Here is a 25,908-nt window from a genome sequence, read left to right as displayed (position 1 = left end):
AATATAATTCATAAATGCATGAATAAGCAATAGTAAACAAGCTCAAACAGTCACCCAAACCCACTCACCAATTACTTCAAATGGAATTTGTATAAGCGCAACGATTCCCGCTCAAAATCACTCCATTGCACATATGTTGGCGCCTATGGAAGTGAATAAGAGTGTGAGAGAGTGTAGGGGAGGCCTCATAGAGAAACCCCACAGTTTACATAAGTTATAAGCCTTAAAAACTGCATCGGAGGCAACGTCGGACTCAGCAGGCTTGCCTCCGACCTTCCTGCAGGCTTAGGCCACATCGGAGGCAAACATCGGACTCACGCAGTCTTGCCTCCTATGTGTCCTGAGCCTGCAGGGAAGGTCGGAGGCAAGACTGCGTGAGTCCGATGTTTGCCTCCGATGTGTCCTGAGCCTGCAGGGAAGGTTAGGACTTGTACCCGACTGGGCCAGCTAATAAGAACTAGCAGGCATTGGTAACCGCTGTGACTCCTCTCTTACCTAAAAGGAGAAGAGTTACCCTTGAGGATGAAGATCCTTAGACCCTATGAATGTAAGGACTCAAACCTTATGGATAGGGAAACCTAAATCTATGCGGGTAGAGACCCTTAAGGGGGTGCGTAGAATCTAAACCTGTGGGTAGGTACTAGGAAAGGAAAGTAATAGGCTGGTTTGGGCTGTTTATTTGAGTAAGCCATGAAGGTCACGTGTATTTGGAAGTCACTCATAACACCTCAAGCTAGTGATGACTTTATTTGGACTTTACTTGGTCCATCCAAACCTTGTTTAGACTCATAGAGAAAGTCCTACACCGTGATTTGACTTTCCAAAGAAAGGACTTAGCGAACCGTACCTGAGAACTTCTTGTTCTGGTGGATTGACCTAGATGACAGATATGTCCATAGGAATTTGAATGTAATTATTGAATCTATGCCTACATATTGGTGTGATATATATATATAGTTATCCCTTAGAACCTTGGACTTGTGTGACTAGAGTGATTCTCTGGTACTATAAGTATGACTTACCTCGACCTTGCTGTGAAACTAGTTGGAGCCCTGACCTTGGTTGACCAAACCTTAGGGTAATGAATAATGAATTTAATGACCGAGTAGGTTAATTTATTGAGACTTGCTTGAAGAGTTGACTTGGACCAAAACTATTGAAGGGTTATTGGTTCTCGAAAGAGGACTGATGTGGACTCTTCCTTGTGGGATAACTCGTAGTAGGTTTAAAGGTTGTGAAAGTTGAAACCGAAGGATGTAACAAGACCTTCTCCAACGACGATATGAATGGGGTAATGGATCACCAAATGCGTTCCCTCCGTACTGGGAGTGAACAATAGGAGATTCCATCAATATTCCAAATCATTCTAAAGTTGGGTTAGGTAATGAGACAACCAGATGTGAAAGCCTTCAGAATGTAAACCCTATGTTGGGTCATGGACAGGTTAAATCCTGTAACCCAAGAATGACCAGAGTACTGAAGGCTAGAGTGGTATCACCCGATCTGGAAGATCTAGGGAACCTTTGTTCCTTGAGACTTAACTTAGTAGTTGGAACCCTGTTTTCCTAGGGTTATTGTGAACCACACCCCTGTGGTAATGTGACCCTGTAAGAAAAAGAGAGTTGTGGAACCTGACTTGCTGTGACATGTAGGCACTGCCTCATCTTGACCCGACCTTTGACTTAGTTTAAGATGTGGGTGACTTGGGATGTTGTTATCCAACAACCCTTATCACTTGAGACCCTAGCTGCCTCAAATTTTGGGGACGAAATTTCCTGTAAGGTGGGGAGAATGTTATACCAGCACCCCGGGAGTATAATTAATTATTAATTCTTCCCTGTGACGTGTAGTTATCACTACCACGTATGCCGGTGAGTTGTTCTCACTGGTGGTCAAACCCAGCTATATTGACCATAGTACGAGGTTGCCTGTGGAAACTAGTCGGGACCATGGAGGTTGCCCCTTGACGTGTCAGGGGTAAGTAGTTGACCAAATTTTATTATGTGCTTACTACCCTCTCAAAGCCCTCGAAGTGTGGTCCAAAGGCCCTGACCTCTTATGGTGGGAACCACCTTCCTACTCGCATCGGATGCAAGGTTACTGGCTGCCTCCGACCCTGCATCCAATGCTGCTGACAAGGACTCTTGTGGGTGAGACCCTATGGCTAAGGTGCTATGGGTGTCCTGCCATGTTTGACCCTACCCAAATAGACCCTAGGTTACACTTATGAGGCCTTATCCAAACAGGCCATTAAAAGTGATTTTCTATATGAGAGAGAGGGGTAAGACTATTCCTTAGTCTTTCTTTTTCTTTTCTTTCCTAACCTAATCGTGAAAAGGAGGAGAGCTTTGAAGAGAGGAGGCGGCAAGGAGGAGAAGAAGGAGAAGGAAGGGAAGAAGAAGAAGGAAATGGTCTGCTGGGTTTGGAGCTTTAAAGAGGGCACATCTTGTGTATCTCGACTGTAAGCCAAGTGCCCCTTTTCCCCCTTTTTCTCTCTTTCCCCCTTGCTCGTTTGAGCTTGGGTGGTTCTTTGGTTGCGCCCCAAGATGGGGATTTCTTTTTGAAACCCAAAGGGTTAGCTCGAGTCATGTGTAGTTTCCCCTTGTAGGATGCTTTCCTATTTTCATTACAATCCTATAAAGACCTCTATTTTGACCTCTTGCTGAATCTATTTGATTCTAAAGCTTCAACCACCAAAGAAAACCCCAAATCTGGATTTTTGAGCTTTTGATCCTTTAAACCCCCTTAAATCTTTGAATGTTGGGTGTTTCTAAGACCCAAATAGACTCCAAGACACCCCTCCCTTGTCCCTTGAGGCTTAGAGAACCAAATGGGACAACCCTGGGCTTTTAAAGACCTTGAAATCACACTTGGGTTGCATCGGAGGCAAGACTGCGTGAGTCCGATGTTTGCCTCCGATGTGTCCCGAGCTCGCAGGAAGGTCAGAGGCAAGACTGCGTGAGTCCGATGTTTGCCTCTGATGTGTCCTGAGCCTGCAGGGAAGGTCGGAGGCAAGGTCGGAGGCAAGACTGCATGAGTCCGATGTTTGCCTCCGATGTGGCCTAAGCCTGCAGGAAGGTCGGAGGCAAGGTCGGAGGCAAGCCTGCTGAGTCCGACGTTGCCTCCGATGCAGTTTTTAAGGCTTATAACTTATGTAAACTGTGGGGTTTCTCTATGAGGCCTCCCCTACACTCTCTCACACTCTTATTCACTTCCATAGGCGCCAACATATGTGCAATGGAGTGATTTTGAGCGGGAATCGTTGCGCTTATACAAATTCCATTTGAAGTAATTGGTGAGTGGGTTTGGGTGACTGTTTGAGCTTGTTTACTATTGCTTATTCATGCATTTATGAATTATATTGTGACATTATCATTCAAGCATGATTGCATATTTGCATTTATTCTTATTCGATGATGATGATTTGGATGATATGGATTTGTGTTGGGTTACGGTCTTGGGAAATCTGCACCAACCCCGTATACGTGGAATTGTATATTGCATCTCATTCTTGCCTGTATGCGCCGTGTTGTCTTGGTACCGGTGTTAGATGGAATGGGACGTTGACACACCGGATGTACCTCTCAACACGATAGGATTCATGTAGTATATCTGTGGTTAGGATCAGTTCCCTATGCTACGACCCTTACCAACAGGGGTTTAGGTGTTGGGTAGCCAGAGCACCTGCTGCCTGTGGAGAGTTAGAGAGGCCAGGCCAGGGGTAGTAATGGTTATCGGGGTCTGCCTCTGGGTGGTGATGACTACGACCGGCGCGGGCTCCATAGTAATAATTGAGGTTGCATTGTGGTGAGAATGGAAGGATCCATAATGTCTTCTCGAGTTATTGCAGTAGCATATACCCATTGACTTAGCATTGTGTGTTAGGTGGTAAATGAATTAATAATAGCATGCACCATGGACTATTTGTGATTGTGTGATTGTGCATCCCCTTTTCTCTCTTACTAGCTCGGTGGAGCTAACCCCCGTGTACACATTCTTTTTAGATTTGGATGCAGATGATACTGTGGAGCCAGAGACCGTGGCTGAGGATCATGGCGATGGTTGCCCATGATGATTGTGCCTACGGGCTATACTGTTACTTGGGATCGTTCCCGTTTTATTATTTTTGAGCATTGTGTTTTGTATAAACCTTTATGTTTTACCTTTTGGTAGCTACTTGATGGTCATAGGAATTTTGTAACTATGTTACTTATTATCATTAGCCAATGAACATCTTATAGTTATTTCTTTTACGCTTTCACAAACTCTGACCTATCTTGGAATGTAATAATCCTTTGTCTTTCGCACTCTGATATTATTGTATTGTAATATTGGTTTATGACTGTGAGTTGGCCACTGCATCGAGATCCTGGCGGTGAGGTGGGATGACGCGTGTCACCCCAATCATACCCTGATATTGTATTTTATCCTTTGTCGGGATACGGGTGTGACAAAGGTTCTCAAGGCAAAATATTTCCCACACTCCTCCCTCCTTAATCCACAATCTAGACTTGGACGGGGTACTTGGACCTGGAATAGCATCCTACATGTCCTTCCTATTTTCAGACAAATGATTCGATGGCATGTTGGTGATGGCTCTGCCATACACCTGTGGAATGATCCATGGCTCCCTTCATCATCTTTCAGCACCCTTAACCAAATTATGCAACCCAATCCGATGTACCATTATGTTTCGGACCTCATCATCCAACGTTCCTGGAACATCCCTCTCAGCACTGCTATTTTCCCTTCCGCTATTTGTAATGATATTTTACAAATCCCGATATCTTCACACCCCCATCCGGATCATCTCTTTTCCCATTGGTCTAAATCGGGGAGGGTTTCCACTAGAAGATTTGCTACTTGGTTGGCACATCCCACTCAAACCCTTTCTCACCCCTTATGGAACGCAATTTGGAAACTTAGGACACCACCCAAGTTTAAACTTTTCCTCTGGCGGGTTCTTCGTGTTGGTATACCTACCAAAACCAGGCTGGGGTGGAAATCACTTGAATGCTTTCTTTGCCCTCTTTGTAGGGAGGAGCCTGAATCACCCTGGCATCTGTTCCTATCCTGCCCCATCTCTAAAAGAATTTGGGCAGCAGGCGCTCTGGGTATCTGAACTGAATTTATCACAGGTACTTCCTTATTTCAAGGAATTGATACTTTCCTCACTAAGGCTGGGGGGAAGTAAGGATCTCCAACTCACAACCTTAAGTATTATTAGCATCACTCTTTATTTCATTTGGATTCATCGGAATCAAGTCCAATTCACTAACACACCTACCAATCCCATTCACATAATGCTTAATATTTCACGCTGGATAGCAGATCTTCGGCTTCTTGAATCTGGTGGATCTGATGTAACACCTGCAGACCTCGTCCCAATTGTGGTGGGTTCCCCCGTTGCACAATCCCCTATTGCTCGACCACTTTCCTTTTATATTGATTCGGTTGACAAAGACACATGTCTTATTCTATCGGATGGGAGCTTTTGTCATTCATCCTCCTTTGGTGGATGAGGTTATTTGGTTATTTTTAACAATATACTTGTGGCATCGGCAATGGACTGTGGCTTTGTAGGCTCAGCACAAGAAGTGGAGTTGCGAGGAGTCAAAGCAGGGGTCGAAAGGGCACTTTCATTGGACTGTCGACAAGTAAACATTTGGACGGACTCTCAGTAGGTTAAGGAGTGGCTTACAGATCAAGACCTGTTCCCATGGCCTTGGGAACTGTTTTCTCTTTTGTTTGATATTTCCCAATCCCTCTCTTCCCTTGGGATTGTAATTATTCAGAAACATAGTAGGTTAGTGCTTAAGCCAGTAGATAATTTGGCTCGCCATGCTAGGATTACACACTCTACCTCTGACTATATGGTTTCTCTTGTAGACATAATGTTTAATTAAGTAGCTTAATCTTTTTCATCAAAAAAAAAAAAAAAAAAAAACCGACGACAACAAAGTCAATTACTTAATCCCAGGGCGAAAGAGTAAATGCCGGGAGATGATTGGTATTTTATTATTTTCTTTTCAACCAACCAGGGGTGTTAAAACTCAAAAGTTGGCCTGAACGGACAAAACAAACAGAATCAATCGAAATTGGTCCGAATCGGAACCGATATGAACGTATTAGATCATGTTTTGGATTGGGGATTGTGACACAAAATCAATCTTAGAAAACCAGACCAAAACCGAATCCAAACGCCCCCAAAAAAAAAAATATCCAGGATTGTCCTATTAATTTCTTACATGTATACATGTAAACCCGAAATGGACCGAACTATCAGCCCAATTACAAATTAATAACAAAAAAACCAGAAGAAACCGGATTGAAACCAAAAACTTTGTCAACGGTTTGGTTTTGATTTGGCCTAGTAACAGACCAAAATTGTTTAAGCCCAACTTAAACCAGGCCAAACCAACGGATTGACACCCTTACAATTAATGTATAGATTTTTATTTTATTTTATTTTTTTTGAGTTAAAAAAAAAATAAAAAAAAAAAATTAATGTATAGATTGGATGTAATTGTGTAAATGATAGTTTACATGAAAATGTTTCCCTTTTTTTCACTACATTTATTTGTATTTTACGTTAAAAACAAAAGTGAATTTTCTTTCATAGGACCAATTTCCTTTTCTGTCATTTTACATGGAAACAAACCGGGATTTTTATCCTCTGCTGTCCGGTCAGCGGACAGTAGGGTGTTGTCCCCTCATATGGGGGCAAAATGACCATTTAACCTCCCTGCCCAAACACACTGCCCAAGGGGAGGTTATCTCAACCAAATAATGCAACCACCTTATTGTTTTTCATTCTCTCTGAAGTCCTGTTTGGTTGCAAGAGGCATTAAAGAAAAGGGAAGTAAAATTTTTAAACTTAAATAGGAAGCTTTTGTAATCATTACCCCATCTGACTATATCAGTTGCTCCAAATCATTCCATATTTGGTTATTAAATTTCACTTTGCTTTGCATCAAATTTTCTTTGGTTTAAAAAGTAAAATAAAAATTACTAAGTAAATATAGCATTACTAAATATGGTATGGAATTTAAGTAGTTTTTACAATCACATCGGGTAATTATTACAAAAGTTTCCTTTTAAGTTTTGAAAATTTTCACTTTCCTTCCCTTTAATCTCTTGCAACCAAACATAGACTAAGTGTTTTGCGATTGACAAACGGAAGGTTCCAATCCATTAATTCTAACCATTGGATAGATAAGTGACCATTTGGAATAGTTATTGTCAATTTTCAATGCCAAACATAATCACACATCCTATTTTTTAAACTTTTTTCCTAGCAATCAAATCTTTGCCAAAATTAGTTTAAAAAAATTTCAAATAGCTGATAATTAATGTAGAAAACATGTCCACTAAACTTAAGTAACCTCAATGCCACCACATGATAAGTATTGACAACTAAAGTAAAGTATATCCCAACAAAACAAAACAAAAAAACCTAGAGTATAGAAAACAATTCAGGTGGATGGACGTATCAAAATCCTGTCTTTAATGATTCTATTTTTTATTTTTTTTTGTTTTTGTTTGTTTATTTAATCACTAGCATGATATTAAATTTGTTGTGATACCAAAATTCCTAGTCGTTCGATCAGAATCACACGGGTGCATGTTATAGAGAACCCCACACGAATATCTACTTGATCAAATTTCAGCTCCAAAATAGAGAAAAGATATATGCCACTGGATTTCAGAGAATGGTATAAACGTTCACTCAAATCAACCTATGCAGTGAATTGGGCGTCTGCAACATTATTCGTTGTTAATCATCTCTCTTTGATGAAGATAAAGATGAAGAATGCACCTCAGAAATATCCTATATCAAGCTACATCGTGAAGCATTAATTCTTCAAAGTCTCATACTTTAGGGTTGATCATTACAACTGGAGTTGTGTCACCACCTATTCGCATGGTGTAGCTAGTCTCCAGCCAGCTCTGATATCGAATGCTGCAATCTTGAAACATGAACCAACGGTCTAACTATTCCAAAAGTGATAGAAGGTGGGAATGTACCTTGCTGACATGAGATACACAATCTCTTCCATGCTTGATATCGCGTGAACTCTTCTAAGCTCAGGGCGAAGTTGTTGTTGGTGAAACCTGATTTGGTCCAAAAAGTGCGGTTGAGACCTTCGGAGGGGGGGCCATTTCAGCTTCAAAACGACTTCGGAATGCCAAAAAATGGCGGGGCTCGTTGAGATCTTCGAAATGAGTACTTTTGAGCCATGTGTTATGTTTTGGTCTGGCCGCCAAGGTGTTTTGGCATTTTTGAGCTAGATGTCTTTTGTGTACTTTAGGTATGAAGGCTTCCCTTGCTGGTACTTTTTCTTTACATACTTAGAGATTTGATTTACTGAGTCACAATGACATTGTTTAAGTAGTACCTGCAGATTTTGACAATGACGAGTTTTGTTCATCAAGACCTGTGAATCATTTTGGCCCTCAGAGGAGGGCTCCCCAGTTACTGTGGAAGCTATATTTATAGCCCAGCCAATATGACTCCTGTTGAATGCCTGAAAAATGAGAACAGTACAGAAGCATCAAGCAAATGGCAAATGGGATGAAACCCCTTGCTTGCCCAACCCAAGCAAATGGAATTTAAAGACACTCGATCAGGCTTCCAAAGTTCGACACTTACATAGGTTGGTATCTGTGAATATGCGTACATGAGAAATTATTTTTTCCTGTTCCAAATTAAAAATTCAAGAAGGCCCTTTCCTAATGAATCACACTGTAAATGTTGCTTTTATAAAGTTGGTCTCTTTCATACAACAGGTTGGTGGTAACAGAAGAGGCAACAATATCTACAAACAAAGCAATGGCATCGCCAATTGGATACTCGCAAACAAAAGCAAAACACATTAAATACCGCAATTTGATTATTTAGTAATGATGGATGGAGGTGCTTTAGAACCATATCTCATGTTTATGAAGAAGTTGAAGATGTAGAGGAAGGATTGAAAGGCTCTTGCTCCTCACAAGTCAAGACTTCATGGGGTCCTGCCTGCTCCCGGCCAACACCCATCAGGTCCAGGTAATACAGATAGTGAGAGACCATGTTGTTCATGGACTCATTTTCACGTTGACCGCAGACCTGATCTCCATAGAGAACATTCATGGTGGTTCCAAAGCCAGGAACACGCTTTGCCAAGGTGTCATTCTTGGTAGGCTTCCAATTGCCAACAAAGACATCGTGGGCAGAGGGCTGGTGCTTCTTGACAGGGTTCATCCACCTCCACATAGCAGCTTGGAAGGCAAGTGTGGCATTCTGTTCCAGGTACTCAGGATGGTTCAACAGATCAACCTTCAGCCCTTCTCCAACGGCTCCATAATTATAGTTCCAGTAGACAGGCAAGGCACCTCGACCGTAGTATTCGGCACCGGGTGAGCAGGGGTGGACGTAGTCAGTGGAATCACAATATGAGTGGCTTGGGCTCATTTCATGGTTGTAGCAGAGTCCCCAGGCATTTGGACCCCCAGTGGCAACACCATAACCACCTGAGACATGTACGTATGAAAAGAACAAGGAAAACAAGAAGTCACACACACACACACACACACACACACACCCGTCTGATATGTATGAAAAGAACAAGGACAACAAGAATTCACACACAGGGAGAGAGAGAGAGAGAGAGAGAGAGAGAGAGAGAGAATTCTCTCCATGATTCACCATAGGCTCAGGGCTTGGGTTATCTTGCTGTGGCTCACCATCAACCTTCTACCCTTTTTTTTCAAAGGCTGCTTATGAAGTAGTATTAAGTTTTTCTTCATCTTATCTTCGCCAATGGTGATTTGATGTTATGATTGGACTCCGATTTTTCATTAATTTCTACCCTCCTATATTGTTCATGGTTAGAAATAGCCTTCTTCAGTCCAATCAGAGGATCAGATGGGTGGATGAAGAGAATCTCTCATCACAATGGGTGGAAAGAAACTAGTTCCAAGTAATTAATACTCGGCATATAGATATATGCAAAAGGGGCTCATTTTGGAAAAGGCTCAGAGGGATCAAAGTTTGCATCCCAAAACTCATAATAAGCAATATTGGGTATAGGAGGTTTTACAGAAGCCATAGAGGAGGATGGGGTTTAGAAATAAGAATATGGGCGAGTGTACTACTTACAGGAAGTCTTACTGCCGACGTGGCCAAGGAATGCAGCCACCTCCTTCATCTGCGTCTGCTTGCCACCGGTGGTGCCAAAGCCGTGTGGTTGGTAGTCGGCGGAAGCTGTAATGAAGGAATGGTAATCCCAGAAGCCAACAGCATGAGCAACAGGAGAGTTTCTTTTGGAGAAGAGATCCTCAAATTGGTAAGTCTGGAAATAATCAGTAATGGTGTGGTTACAGCAGTAGATGGACGCTTTGCACTCCCACCCCTTATCACACACCTTCTTCTTTTCCTTCATTAATCCTGCGTTTGCGCTTCCACACATTGAAACTAACAACAACAAGGCTGTGATGGCCATGACAGGGCGCACTACCCATTTGCTCCCCATTGGATCTCCACCTCCTAATTAAGATGATCGATATCAGCAGAGAGATCGAAGAGAGGCGAGTAGGAATAGAATGCGCAGTGTTGTTTGAAGGCAAAGGCAGAGGAAGCAACATATATATATGAAGTAAAGGGTAGAGAGAGATAGGTGGGAGAAAGCTAAGTAGTAACTCACTGGGACTGAAGAAAGCAACTTTTCCAGAAATGATAGAATGATAGAATGAGACCCTGGACCCTTCTTAATTGCTTTGGATTGTAGCTTTGGTTGGTGCAAGCAAGGTTTCTTCATTAATTAGTAATGTTTACTCCTCCTGTCCTTGCTTTACCTGCAAGAGAAGAATCACCCGTTCATTCAATGATTGCAATTCCATACCCAGCGCGCAGAATCATGCTAAGGGGATTCTGATTTCTGATCGACAATCCACAAAAAAAAATTTCCCCTTGAAGGCATTTTCTTTTATTTAAACAAAGGGTTTTCTTCTCCGTCACTATGCCTAGTGAAGTATAACATGTCACTATTTGTTGCATGGCTGGTGCATTGGTTACTCCATGTTGATAGAAGACCTGACAAATATCTCATTGGTACAATTTCAACTTAAAATGAGTAGAGTAAGTAGCTAAAATTACAAAAGATGTCATTTTGTATTTTATATTCATCTCCGATTGATGGTATTCTGATAATTTTATTTAAACTTTGTATTAGAGTTTGAGCAACTCTCCTTGTTTACTTTGACCTAAAATTTAGCCATTGAGATGAATGTTGGGTCTTCTATCACATGGACTAACCCGGCCATGTAATCCCAAGTGGCAAATATTGAAGGGTAATACTTCACTAGACATAGGGATGGAGAAGAAAACCCTTGCTTAATTTTGATAGACAATTTAATGTTTGTAGACAAAACCTCTATTAATTTAGATGTATCATCACTCTCACTCCCCCCTTGCTTAATTTTGGTTCTTAATTGATTAGAAATGGCAAAAGGGGTACGTTGAGAGAGATCTTCCACTTCCACGTGGATAATGTTGGATCATGAAAGAATAAATCTTTCTCAAAATCTATTGATATTATTATTAATTTTTTTAATATTTCATCCTCTTAGCGATATGGTTAACAGCTAGCTAGCCTTCTCTCAACTGAATGGGTTCCGCCGCAACTTGTATTCTGTTTTTGCCATCAAACTATATTTATTATCAAGCACCTCACTTTCAGGAAGCTCAATCCCACAATAAGGTTGAGAAAACATGTGTTGGAGATTCATTCCAAAGGATTTCCTTAGATTTTTTTTTTAATGATGCTAATTGCCCACCTAATAAATCAACTTCTTGGCACCGTCAATTCATAAGGTTTGTTATAAGTTCAATTTATTGCCAGAGTTTTTTAAAATTACAATTGAAGAAACATTAAAATTAGGGTCCTTCTAGGCATCACTTTAGCTAGCAAAGTGTGACAAATTCTTAGTAAATCATAAGATTTTAATGTATGATAACCAGCAAATATTTACTATACTAAGTAAGTAATAAAAGTTTCATAACTTTCAAATGAGAGTTTTTTTTTTTTGGGTAGAAAGAATTCAAATGAGGGTATTAGAAGTTACTTAATTTGATAAGAAAAGCTAATAACTAAGCTAATTAAGAGTTTTTCTTTCTTTTTTATGTCTGTAGTAAATTGTTTCAATCTGCTATTGTGACTTCTATTAATTATTTGAATTTTACATGTGGTAAACCTTGGCATAGCCCTATATATGTCGAAGAAAAGGAGGCCCACAGTACGTAGCCCTAATCTTTTTCAAGCATATTCAGTAGCTATAAATACCTCCCATGCATATAGATTATTAGGGGGACCTCTTTACTTGAAGTGAATGGGTCTAGAAATCTATAGTCAAGTATTGATGATCATCACTATAGAATCTCCTATTCTTCTCTGTAAAATGTGACAATTTGAGTTCTCTTATTAAAGTTTTTTTATCATTTAACTGAATATTTGAGCTACATTTTCTCAATTGCCAAGCTAGGGTTTAAAAAATCGGATTCGGATTGGTCGAATCTGTCAATTCGGATCAAAATCAGCTGCGATCGATCCCAATTCTCCCTGATTCAAATTAGCCAATTCGGATTGAAATCGGTCACGATCAATCCCAATTCCCCCTTATTTGAATTGGCATATCTATATTACCAAAAAAAAATTGGCATATCTGTACAAGTTTTCTAGTGTTTCGCCCTGTTGCTGACCGATTCACCTTAAATACTGATTTCGGACCAATTCGAACTCAATTTCCATGTTTGACGAGCCTTAAGCCCCAATTGTACATCTTAATTATAATATTTGTATTTAATATATATATATATACTAGTAAGAATGCACGTGTGACCATACGTAGACTCTAAGTAGAGATATTAGAGAGTGAAACTAACAAAATTATAATTTAATCAATAATATATGCACTTGTATAGTTACGTTATAAACAGTGATAGAGAGATAGAGAGATATATAGAGAGATAGATAGATAGATATAGTTTTAGATATACTTTTTCTCCTATTTTTTTTTCAATTTTGAAATCATGAATTTTAATTAAAAGCAAACATAAAAACGAATATTTTTAAATTTAAATAATAATAAATATTATTAATACTAAGGGTACCCAAGATTAAGAAATTATAAAAGAATGACCTATAGATTAAGACTATAAAATTGGAATTTTAGATAAGAGTGAAGGATAAAAGTGGTAATTGAAAGATTTGCTTTAAATAATAATAAATATTATTAATTAAAAACAGTAATTAATACTAAGGGTACCTAAGATTATAAAATTATAAGAAAGAAAAACACAAAGATTAAGATTTGAATAATGGAATTTTAGATAAGAATGAAGGGTAGAATAGGTAACTAAAAGATTTGCCACTAATTAAAAATAATAATTAATACTAAGGGTACCTAAGATTATGAAATTATGAAAAGGAATCACCTATATAGATTAAGAATAGAAAATTGGAATTTTAGATAAGAATGAAGGATAAAAGAGGTAATTGAAAGATTTGCTTTAAATAATAATAAATATTATTAATATTAATATTAATTAAAAACAGTAATTAATACTAAGGGTACCTAAGATTATGAAATTATAAGAAAGAAAGACATAAAGATTAAGATTTGAAGAATGGAATTTTAGATAAGAATGAATGATAGAATAGGTAACTGAAAGATTTGTCACTAATTAAAAATAATAATTAATACTAAGGGTACCTAAGATTATGAAATTATAAAAAGGAATGACCTATAGATTAAGAATAGAAAATTGAAATTTTAGATAAGAATGAAGGATAAAAGAGGCAATTGAAAGATTTATTTTAAATAATAATAAATATTATTAATATTAATATTAATTAAAAACAGTAATTAATACTAAGGGTACCTAAGACTATGAAATTTTAAAAAAGAATGACATAAAGATTAAGATTTGAAGAATAGAATTTTAGATAAGAATGAAGGGTAGACAAGGTAACTGAAAAATTTGCCACAACGTGCTTTATAATAGTTTGATATATATATATATATTATATATACATATATTTGCCATTAATTTGAACGATACTGTCAATAATTTTATAGTTTGTGGTGGTTTAAGTTCACAAACAAATAAAAAATTTGAATGTTGGGCTTGGGAATTGAGTTCAGTACCAGCCCATGAATGCGCCTAACAGAAGAGCCCAACAAAAAGGTTGCCCTACAAGCAGCAGCCCATTGGATTTTAGATGGACGGACATGGACCACTGTGGTGTGGTGTGGTCCCATTTTCTGAACTGGGCTCTCTTCTTTTTTTTTTTTTTTCTCTTTGAACTATCCTACTCAAGGGCCCATAGGCCAACTACAAGCTAAGGGGAAGGCTAAGACAAACTCACAATCTATAACTAGGGGGGAGGGGGAAGGAGAGAAAGGTGCATTTTTTTGGCACAATATGCAATCCAGGAGAATCGATTCCTTGACCTCCTGGAGGGCATGCACCAACTTGCAATGTCATCAACCAACTGAACTAGCAGTTGTTTGCAACTGGGCTTTCTTCTCGATCCATGGGAGACAGTACTACTGCGGTTGGTGTAGACTCTAGACTCTGCAAAATGGAGTGACCTTCTTTCTACTTATGATGTTTTTTAATCTAAAGCGCTATTTTTTACAACCTTCTGTGCTGCGGCACACAGAACATGAGCCCTAAAGGAATATTTGTGTCTTCAATCTTCTTGTATCCATACGGATTTTTTTAGGAGCAGTAGAGTAGTAAAACACGTTGCAACGGTTTCTTCCTTCTTAATTCAGACTGCTCTAAAAGATGCTCAACCCAAAGCGGCAGCAGAAGATCCCGATCCCGATCCCTAGGGAACCGTAATCTATGAAAGAGGCATTTGTGAGACTTTCGTATTTTAGGAGAGAAAGAGAAAGGGAGAGAGAGAGAGGCTCTCATATCAACCATTGACCTCTAGTCCATAATCCATATGCATTTAACCCGGCCAACCTAAGTTCATAGGCTTTAACCATATTGACCACTGTTGATTCGGTCAGTCAATGGTGTTGGAAATATATGTATCCATCAAAACCTAAATCTATTTTAAATTAAAAAATTTATTTTATTTTATATGATATTAATTAACGGGTTTATAAGTTTATTCCATAGGTTTTCATCCAGATCCGTTCTTAGCTAGGAATAGGACTGGACATCTCATCTATATTGTCATTATATTGTATTTCACTAGCAATGTTGATTTCAAGACATAAATGTAATTATATATCGGGTATGTATATAGAAAACAATCTAGGTACAAGTTTCACATGTGTTACTAGCTAACTGTATGTATTATTAGGATGAGGTTCATACCCGTCACATGTTGTTCCTTTGACCTGAAAGATCCTTATTGTTACAATGTAACATTACGGGTTTTGACACACCAAAAGGTTCATGTCCTTCAGACTATATATCGGTGTGTTGAATTCATGATGACGCATCGTAAACAAAAGAGATGGTCAACATGGAATCCACTACCTTTGATTGAGGAATATCAAGTGAGAGAATATCTGCGATTGATCGAATTAGAATCTAGATCTAGTGATGTTTTTTGTAAATTGTTTACAACACTATTTTCATATTATCAAATATATTATTATATTATTTTAATATAATAATATAATATATTAAACTATATTGCGCATCATCGAAACCCTAATGGGGCTTCACTATTTAAAACAAAGAGAGGGGAGGAGGTTGGACGGAATGTTTCCAACCTCCTTCCCCCTTGGCCAAATTCTCTCTCTCTCCTTTTTTGACAGTTGAGCAGTACAAGGGTTTTGGAATTTGGAATCCCAAGTTTGGTGATAGTGCGCCGGATTGAAGATTCAAGGAGTTGTATAATTCAATCTCTTTCGTTGTTCAATTGAGGAAGATCTACTACCTGCAAAGGAAATTTCGCTTGTAGTTCTAAAGTAACTTAATGTTTCCATTTAAATTCATTAATGCTCTGTTTGTTTGCAGGGACATAGGTGGGTGGGGGAATTGAGGTGAAAAAGTATTGATGTGATACTTCAAAATCCTATCCCAATCCTATTTGTTTAACCTCGGGTGTTGAGCTTACAAAAAGCTCAAAAAACAACATCCTCATCTCATTCTCCCGTATCAAACAAACAACGGGCCGAAAGTTTTCTCAAATTTGAATGTAAAGATGCAATATCCGATCCGAATACGTTGCAATATCGTGTCGAATTCCTTCAAATAAATGGGTTAGACTTGACAACCGAGGATTGTGGATCTGATTGTATTTGCACCATCGGATTGCCAACAGTAGTCACCTGTTGCCGAGTTGCACTTCAAAGTTCAAACTGAACGATCAAATACCCGGTCTGGTTTATTACACACCAATGGTTTGATCGGTAACTGTATTACTGGTCCCATCACTCCGGGGCAGAATTGGCCAAACATTAAGCAAATAAAAAAGGCCAAGCAGGCACCAACTTTGGGGTTGGTGGGAGGGCACGGGAGCCGAATCCCTTGTGAGTTGTGTGACACGATCGTCTAAATTGCGTTTAATTTATTAATAACTTTGATGTAAAGGTTAAGGCCACAGAGAGAGAGAGAGAGAGAGAGAGAGAGAGAGAGAGACATTCCTATAGTGATTGATACACAGAGAGTGATAGTCTCCCTGAGAGGAAAGCAAAAGTTACAGAGACACTCATGGCGTCGAGGTTGTGGGCTTCAAGGGCTGCTTCCTATCTTAGGCTGTCCGTTTGTCACAGAGGCTTTGCTTCTGGTAAATTATTAACCTTTATATCTCTTCCTTCCTTGATCGCTTTTATATCTATCCTTCCCATAAGGGCTGCTGCTGCTTCCTCTGTTTGGATCTCTTTATGAGAGTGGCTTTGTTTCTGCTGAATAAAGATTGTCTTTTATGGCTTTGGGATTTATGTGTGCCTTACTTTTTGAAAAGAGTAACAGTGAACACACCCCCCCCCCCCCCCCGAAAACAAAAAAAAAAGATTAAACATGTAGATCTCGTTCAGGGGTGTGTTGTAGTGCTAGATCCATGATAATTTCAACAATGATTTAACTTTTTGAAATGGGTATTGTTTAATTTCTTCTGGCTTCTTGACTAATCCAAGTTTTGAAATTTACAAAATATTATATTTTTTTGGCACTTGAACATCCTGTAGAGCGTTCTGATTATAGATGAGTTATTTATGTATTCGATTGAATATAATAGGAAAGTTAAAGAAACATCAGCATCCTGTAGTTTATTTCAAGATTACTTTTTTGTTTCATTGATTCTTATTCCCCTCCACCCCCACCTCTTTCCCTGATAATGACATGTTTATTACCCTCCAAGCCCTGTTTCAATCATTTTTTGTGACCCTATCAGATTTTTAATGCTGCATTTGTTTATTTTTATAATAATACTGCTTCAGGATTGTTGGTTTGATTTTTCACTTAGAGTTTCTCAAAAAAAAAAAAACAAAAACATTTGAACAAGTAGATGTCATGCTCTCTTTTCTTCACAAAGCTTGTCTACAAGTGAGAAGAGCTTCTGGGTCTCAATCTGTACTCATGATTGCTTGAGGGCACTGGTTGATATGAAATCCCTAGGAGCCTGTCAATTTCATTTGGAGTACTAATGTGTCTAATTTTTGTCTTGCACTTACCTGAAGAGTATGTTTTCCTTGGATTTTCTTTCATGTGGTGGTGGGGAATATATTGAGAGAGCAGACAAAAAAATAAATGATGATATTAGATATTGACTATTTATATATGAGCTATTCATATATCTTATTTTCCATCACACTGTGAATATAGATGGGTATTCCAATCCAATATAGAAGTCCTTCTCTTTCGTGTGGATTGAATGACTTGTTTGGTGAATTACAAAGAGAAGAAATTCGTGGAAACTGAAAATATACTAGCTCAGTAACACACATATAACACCCCAAGAAGGTTTGGCCATGTCAGACACCATTTTTTATTCCTTTTTCAGAGGGATAGAGGGAAGGAGATAGATACCCAATTTTTGAACTGTGGCCCTGCAAACACCATTTTGAATTCATTTTTCAGACACATACAGAATTTTACTGGATAAGCCATTCAATCATCTCTCTCTCTCTCTCTCTCCCTCTATTTAGAGATTTTTCATCCATGACTAATTGCATTATTAATGTGAAAACAGATTTTATAATTTATAAATAGTCTGTAGATGTGTTTGTTTTTCAGGAATTTGGAAGCACAAATTACATAGGTTTTAGTTTGTAGTGGTATGAACAAAATAATGCAATGTCATTCAGAAGTACATATCTTTTTGTGCCTGAATTTTTTTTTTAATCATTATAGATACTTTTCCTTTATGAAAAAATATGAACAAATTCATTCAACTTACTTCAGAGATGATATGATAATCAACCAACACTAAAAAATTGTGAATCAATCGAAAAGTTGTTCTGGAGAAACCTTTATGTGCCATTGAGGATTAATATTCTCTTAATCCAAGTGATATTCTATCATGATATTCCTCCTTGTTGATCCAGGTGATTGGCCATCAACTGGATCAACTAGATTTATAGTCGCATGTAATTTGTATGGAATCTGTATTGCATTTTAAAGCTTTGTTTTATCTACTGAAATATAGTTAAATTAAATTGATTTTGGAAGGACTGGCTTACCCTGTCGTGTTTTCATTTTATTAGTAACTTATGTTCTTCCTTTTTGCAGTTGTCAAGGATCTGAAATATGCTGACACCCATGAGTGGGTCAAAGTGGATGGTACTTCTGCTACCATAGGAATAACTGATCATGCACAGGACCATTTAGGGGATGTTGTATACGTTGAGTTGCCTGAAGTTGGAGCTTCTGTAACACAGGGAAACGGCTTTGGTGCAGTTGAAAGTGTAAAGGCAACCAGTGATGTTAACTCTCCTGTTTCAGGGAAAGTGGCTGAAGTCAATGAAGTGCTAAACAGCTCTCCAGGTCTGGTGAGTTGTCTGACTTCAGATTTTTGGCATGATAATACTCTGGCCCCATTCATTATAGTGAAACTTATGGTTAGAATTCTCTTATCTTTGTGAGAAGGTTCTAGTATGAGATGCTTCTTCCTGCAAATTCTTAGAAATAAAATACAAAGAAACCCTGTTTTTGTTTAACCATGTTCAACTGTGAATGGTCCTACTAGAGTTCTGGTACAGTCACAAACTGAATAAGGTTACAGATTTAATCTTCTAATAAAGCACCAATTAACATAACTTTGTTACAATAGAAATTCTTCCATTTTGAAATTTCTTGTCAGTTTAGTAGTATTGCATTATGTAATGTCATTTATTAGGCCATGGTAGATCCCGCTGGCATTTATTGTCTTGAACGCAGCTCTTCAGCCTATCACAAATTTAATCCATGCAATGAACAGTTGTAGATGTATATGTAGAAAGTAGCATACTGGCGAATCTGCATGTCTGACATGGCAAGATTTTGGAAATAACAATGTTAATAATATGTAAGATTTGCTATAACTATATGAAGTTCTAAAATTAATCCCAAATGTAAGTATTCGATCTGCTATGAATTGGTTACATGTCAGTTCTCACGGGCTCTATGAGTGCTGAATTCTAGATATTGTAGTGTAGGGCTTGGGTTAAGGTAATTTTCTTGTTGAAAGATTGATGAATAGATTTGGTAATATTATATTTTGATTGCTTTTAGTCTTTTTGTAAATCAGGATAGGGACATCTAGAGATGGCTTCTTGTGTAGCATGAATTGTAAAAGATTACCTCAGTTGTTCCCTGCTTTGCATTTTGCAAATAGCTCTTCAGATCATCTTCTTTTTTCTCTCTCCACTTTGAAACAAGCTGAAAGTAGGTTTTCTGGGTTTTGATTGCTGTTTCTGAAACACTCTTGTAGACGTGGTTGTTTCATTGAATTTTAATAACTATGTTTTAACATGCATTGTAAACATTTTGATTTAGGTTAATGCCAGCCCTTATGAAAATGGATGGGTTATAAAGGTCGAGATGAGTAATATGGGTGAGCTGGATTCCTTGATGGACTCCGACAAGTACTCGAAGTTCTGTGAAGAAGAAGATGCTGCCCATTGACCGGGTTAGGGCCACAAGTTATAAAGTAATCAGCTACCGAAGCGCAAATTTTTTTTTTTTTTTCTTTCTTTCTTCATTTACATATCTTCTTCAACACAAGTTGTCATGCTCCTTTTGTTTCTAATTTGTTGAGTTTGAATAGTCTTTCTGAGAATAAATTTGATTCGTCTTTAGGCCTGCTTAATTGCCAGATTGATTCTTAACCTATAGAAGAAGCAGTCACAGTTCCAGTTAGAAAATATTAAATATCAGAACAACATAATGATATCAGACTATATGGAAGGATATCATTAGACTTATTTAAATCAGTCAAGGGATGATGACTAATAAGTACTCGTCATTAGATTCCTAAAATAGGATCAAGGACTCTCTCTCTCTCTAACCCTACTAAGTGGACTAGAAATTAAGGATATGGCAAGATCAAAGTGTTTTCTGAACCAAGACTAATGATGTACTGCCCCTATGCAGCTATGCTTGGTTCATATCCGGAACTTTACTTCTAGTGCTATGGATGTTTCATTTTATTTATATCTTTTTTGGCATCTACATCTTAACAGGCACCCTTCACAGCCCATCTAGCTAGAAGGATTTTCTTCATGGTCCAAATATTTATCAATTATTTGTCACATGCAGCTTGGATGGGACCCAAATTTTATGATCAATTAGACCCTAAGGTCCCTTACTCACATGTTAAGTTTCAAATTCAAATTTCAACGAAATAGCCTCCCATGTATATCCATGCACCTATATATTCTCAGTTGTCCATGTATTGGTATGCACCTTTCACAGCCTATTTAGACATAACCTAAGTATCTGTGCCAAGTGTATGCCACATCGTAGCTTATGAGATGGAGCCAAAATTTTGTTGATTGTTTAGCTTCAAGGCCTTACATGCTAAGTTTCATTTAGATGGATTGGGCAAGTGGCAAAATAAAGTTAATAAAAATCTTAAACTATGGAAGGGTGCCTGGTAATACATGGACTACGTACTGAAAAATAAAAGTTCATATTGACATAAATGGGATGCCATATATATGATTTGAGTTTGAGAATAAAATCTGATATATATATATATACATACGTGTGGCCAACCTAAATCATCCCTAGATATCCAAAGCTCGGATCCTCATCACCCTTTCATGTGGCATAAAAGGCAATTGTAGCCATAGATTCTTTAACGGTGCACAAAGGACATCAAACTTTTTTCTCCTTCAGTCAAAATGGTTCACATAACAACTAAAAAAAACAAAATAAAGAAAATATTAAAGTCATAAGAACAATAATAAAAGAAATTTCTAACAAGTACTATAAGTACTTTATTTTGAAGGAATTGAGTTTTATGGAGTTGACTTCAAGATGATACCACTTATAGCAGTCGCCCTCCTCAGACAATCTCTTTCTTGAATCAGCAAAGCAGATTGAACTATACAACAGATGATTATTTACATTAATTTCTTGTAATACTTTTCATATCATGTAAAAAAGGAATACACAATTTTTTCTTAATTCTTTTACCTTCTTTTGCTTGTAACAAACACGTAAGAGTTGCTATTCTTTCCTTCATGCTTTTGTTTTCAATGATAAGTTTGCCCAATTTCTGATTATAATTTGATACTTGTGCACTGCTCAAACATACATTTGTCTATACAAAAGATTCAAAGAAAAATATAGACGATATCACAAACTTCAAATTTAAAACCCAAAAAAGAAGAGGGAGGGGGGAGGATGTAAAGAATTTGAAATTTTTACTTGTAATGCAGTCACTCTGCTTTCAAGTTGAACAATGTATTCCTTCTTTCGGTCTCTATAATTTTGTGAATTTACTCGATTTGCTAGGATCCTATAAGAGAAGAAAAGATATAAATAAAGTTATTGTTAGCTTGGATGATAAAAATTTAGTTCTCAATCAAAGGTATAGTTTAAAGGGAAAGTTGATGTTCTGGAGAGCATATATGGTCTACCATTTTTTCTTGTCATCTGTTCCTGCCATTGTTACCTATAGGGCAAACATCCATAGTTCTGTTTAGAAAAATGAATAGCTTATAAAAAAAATAAAACTATATTACATGTAAACAAAAGAAAAAGATAATGATAAAGATTCAATTTTTCTTTACAAGCTTCAGAAAAGAAGAAAATCAGTTGCTTCTCCATTAACCTCTCTGAGTACTAACCATAACAACTGAGAGAGAAGCAGCTTGGCTATGGCTTTGCCAACCTCACTATTATTGGAGGGAGAAATGGAGAATGTGTTTCTAAATTCTAATGGCAAGCCATATGTTCGAACTCATTCAATCTCAAAACCCACAAGTACAACCATGTTGGTTCATAAATATGAAGTAGACAGAAAATTCACAGCTAGGTACGATTATTATGTTCTAAATGTGCCCTTGGTGTGCAACTTCCCACCTCAAACATATATGTTTTTATCCATATACCACATCTAGATTTGAACTAGATACAAAGTATCACCACATACATAGGACCAACACATTAAATGTTTTTTTATTTGGGAGGAGGATGGTCACATTTGCCATTATGTTATCTAAAATTTATAATTTTTATTGGGTCTTTCCAGGTGTCATTGTGCCTAGTAAAGTATAACGTTTTACTATTTGTCACTTGACAGTACATGCATGAGTTAGTCGATGTGATAGAGGACCTCACATACATCTCAATGGTCAAATTTTAATCCAAAGTAAGCAAGGAAAGTTGCTCAAACTCTGATTCAATGTTTTTTAGTAAAATTATCAAAATACCATCAAATGGAGATGCATATATAAAATACAAAAATGTCATCTTTTGTAAATTTAGCTACTTCTACTCATTTAAGCTGAAATTGTACCAATGAGATGTTCGCATGGTCTTCTATGACATGGACTAACCCATGTACTGTCATATTGTAAATAGTGAAACGTTATACTTCACTAGGCATATTGACTGGGACGAAAACCATTTTTATTTATGCTATTATAAATTATCCTATATTCATATTCTTTTCTATCTTAAAATACAACTCATTTTAACCATTGTAATGTTTGGGTGATTAACTAGAATGTTTTATTTGGTGAGAACATTGGAGGTACGTTTTGCAGAATTTATCAATTAAACTCATTTTTCATACTAAATCTTTATAACCTACTTGAACACGTCATTCATAATCAATTTTTTAATCTGAAATATAATTGAAAGGAAAATTTCAGGAGAGGTTTAGGTTGTGTTTTAATTAATTTACTTGTGGTAACCTGAGTACATATGGACAACATCAATAGACTACCAAGACAACAGATGTCTTATAAAGATAAATAACCTATCTACTGAATAATCTAGTAGAATGAGTCTTGACAAGTTGCCAATTAAACTCATTTTCCAAATTAAATCTTTATAACTTACTTGAACAAGACACTCGTAATCATTTTGTCCAAGGGAGTTTTAGGTTGTGTTTTAATTTACTTGTGGTAACCTAAGTACATATGGATTGCATCAATGGACCACCAAGACAAAACATGTCCTATAAAGATAAATAACATGTTTATTGAATAATCCATTAGAATGAGAACTGTCTAGTTGTCAATTAAATTCATTTTCCAAATTAAATCTTTATAACCTAATTGAACATCTCAATAATCATTTTTTCAATCTGAAATATAATTGAAAAGAAAATTCCAGGGGAATTTTAGGTTGTGTTTTAATTTATTTGTGGTAACCTAAGTTCATATGCACAACATCAATGGACCAACAAGACAACATATGTCTTATAAAGATAAATAACATATCTACTGAACAAACAATCTAGTAGAACAAGTCTTGTTTAGCTTCGTTTTCAAAATTTTATCAAGGAAATTAAAAGGTTTAATGCATTTACCCTCTTTCATCATATTTATCATTTTTGGCCTGATTGATTAAATGAAGCGATCCATTTTTTTATCGAACAATCGTTTCTTAGTAATTTTGCATAACATTGCATGCATAGTTATGTAAATATATATATTTTTAATGTATATTGGAAGTATTCAAATAAATAGCAAAACTCTATTCAAACTATGAATAATGGGAATTCATACATGTTGGGAATTGGACTTAATTGCGCAATGGATTTGGATCGAGTATAAAACCTTTGCATTCAAATTTGAGAAATTGATAACGAATTGAAATGGGAAACGTTAGGTTACCTTAGAACTGCAATCAACACTTTGAATCTTCAATCCGATGCAAACAAAACGATCACAACTATCACCAATGTGCGATTTTCAATCCCAAAACCCTAGCACACCCGATACTCAAAGAAGGAGAGAGAGAGAGAGCAATCATCAGGGGGAGGGAGGCGGCTGGAAAATTTGGTCCAGCCTCCCTCCTTAGCTTGTCTTAAATAGTGGAGCCCCTTTAGGGCTCCAGTGTTACACAATATATAGTTTCCTAAACTATATCTGCTATTTTGGTTATTCCTAGGATTTGCACACTCGCTCGCTAGAGATTTCTTGGAAAAACAGTAGTTCATCTTGCTTCTAAAGTGAGAAGAAGTAGAATCTAAAATGGATTACATATCTTTTTCAATTATGGTTGATTCATAATCCTACTTAATAGCAAATATATGGTTTTGTACACAACATTGCATACATGAGACTTCCTACTACAAAGGCATAGAGAATTCTCTTTATCTCTTCAATGTCCTCTTGAGATTGAGGGTGTTATGATTTGGAGAGACATACTCCATGTTTGAAAGGAACATTTCTTTTCTTAGAATTCTCCATATCAAATCCAGCTAGAATCGTTTTTATATAAGTGGATTATGACAAGCATAACATCCTTCTCTTTCAATCTTTTACTAGTTTGATTAGAAGCTGGTTTCGCCTAAATCTTTCATTGAAAATGTTGTGGATAACTATATTTTTGCAGATGATAGCATTCCCACGTCATTACTGATTAGCAATATGTCATATACTTACAATACAAGAAAATAAATTGCACTCCCATCGACCTTCTTGTAAACATATGGTTCACCCATATTTCGATCAAAATCAAACGATTTGATTGTTTGATCAAACCGGATGTTCCAACTCCTAAATGTTTGCTTTAGTCTAGATATGGATCAAAATAACTTGCACACTTTGTTCTCTTAACTAATGGTAGAGAACTCTTCTCGCTGATGCATGTAGATTTCTTTTTCAAGAAATTCATTAAGAAATGCAGTTTGCACATCCATTTGCCAAATCTCATAATCAAAGTGTGCGACAATAACTAGAAAAATCCTAATGGATTTTATCATTTCCACTGGTAAAAAGGTCTCTTCATAGTTCACCTCTCCCTCTTAGGTGTAAACTTTAGCTATCAGTCTTACTTTGAATCTCTTAACCTTTCCATCAACGCCTTTTTTTCTCTTAAAGATCCACTTACACCAATTAGTTTAACGCCTTAAGGTGGATCAACCAGAGTCCATACATTGTTGGAATGTAGTGAGTCCAATTCGTAGCACATAGCTTCTACCTATTTTGCAGCGTCTACATCCTTCAGAGCTTATTATAAGTATTCGGATCCGAATCCTAACCATTAGGAACCATGTGGAACTCTTCCACTTTGTCTTCTTCTTCTTTTTATATATATACTTGAGGGTCGAAGAAAACATAAATATCTTGGAAAAAAAAGGGGACCGATAGAAATGGTAGACATGTACTCATGTCTCGACTCTTGATTGCTATGTAGCACACATGAATCATGTGGAATAAAAATAAAATAACTTGGATAGTTAGTGTAGACGTCTTATTTTGTCACCCTAAAGGTGTGCACGATAATGATGA

The 25,908-nt window shown here is 37.2% G+C and overlaps 2 protein-coding genes across 2 annotated transcripts; one reads left to right on the top strand and one right to left on the bottom strand.

Annotated features, from left to right (window-relative positions):
• Positions 1-8,798: 8,798 nt before the first annotated feature.
• LOC122650366 (chitinase-like protein 2) lies at positions 8,799-10,614 on the bottom strand. The gene is made up of 2 exons (XM_043843779.1): positions 10,142-10,614; positions 8,799-9,513 (listed from the first exon to the last, which is right to left on the bottom strand). The coding sequence occupies exons 1-2, from the start codon at positions 10,512-10,514 to the stop codon at positions 8,942-8,944; spliced, it is 945 nt and encodes a 314-aa protein (XP_043699714.1). The 5' UTR covers positions 10,515-10,614; the 3' UTR covers positions 8,799-8,941.
• A 6,053-nt stretch (positions 10,615-16,667) lies between these two features.
• LOC122650369 (glycine cleavage system H protein 2, mitochondrial-like) lies at positions 16,668-20,306 on the top strand. Its single transcript, XM_043843781.1, has 3 exons — positions 16,668-16,799; positions 18,743-19,002; positions 19,988-20,306. The coding sequence occupies exons 1-3, from the start codon at positions 16,724-16,726 to the stop codon at positions 20,114-20,116; spliced, it is 465 nt and encodes a 154-aa protein (XP_043699716.1). The 5' UTR covers positions 16,668-16,723; the 3' UTR covers positions 20,117-20,306.
• The last annotated feature ends 5,602 nt before the right edge of the window (positions 20,307-25,908 follow it).

Source organism: Telopea speciosissima, chromosome 2, assembly GCF_018873765.1.
Source record: "Telopea speciosissima isolate NSW1024214 ecotype Mountain lineage chromosome 2, Tspe_v1, whole genome shotgun sequence".
NCBI lineage: Eukaryota > Viridiplantae > Streptophyta > Magnoliopsida > Proteales > Proteaceae > Telopea > Telopea speciosissima.
The sequence above is the reverse complement of the archived record's forward strand: the minus strand, read 5'-3'. Positions and strand labels throughout refer to the sequence as shown.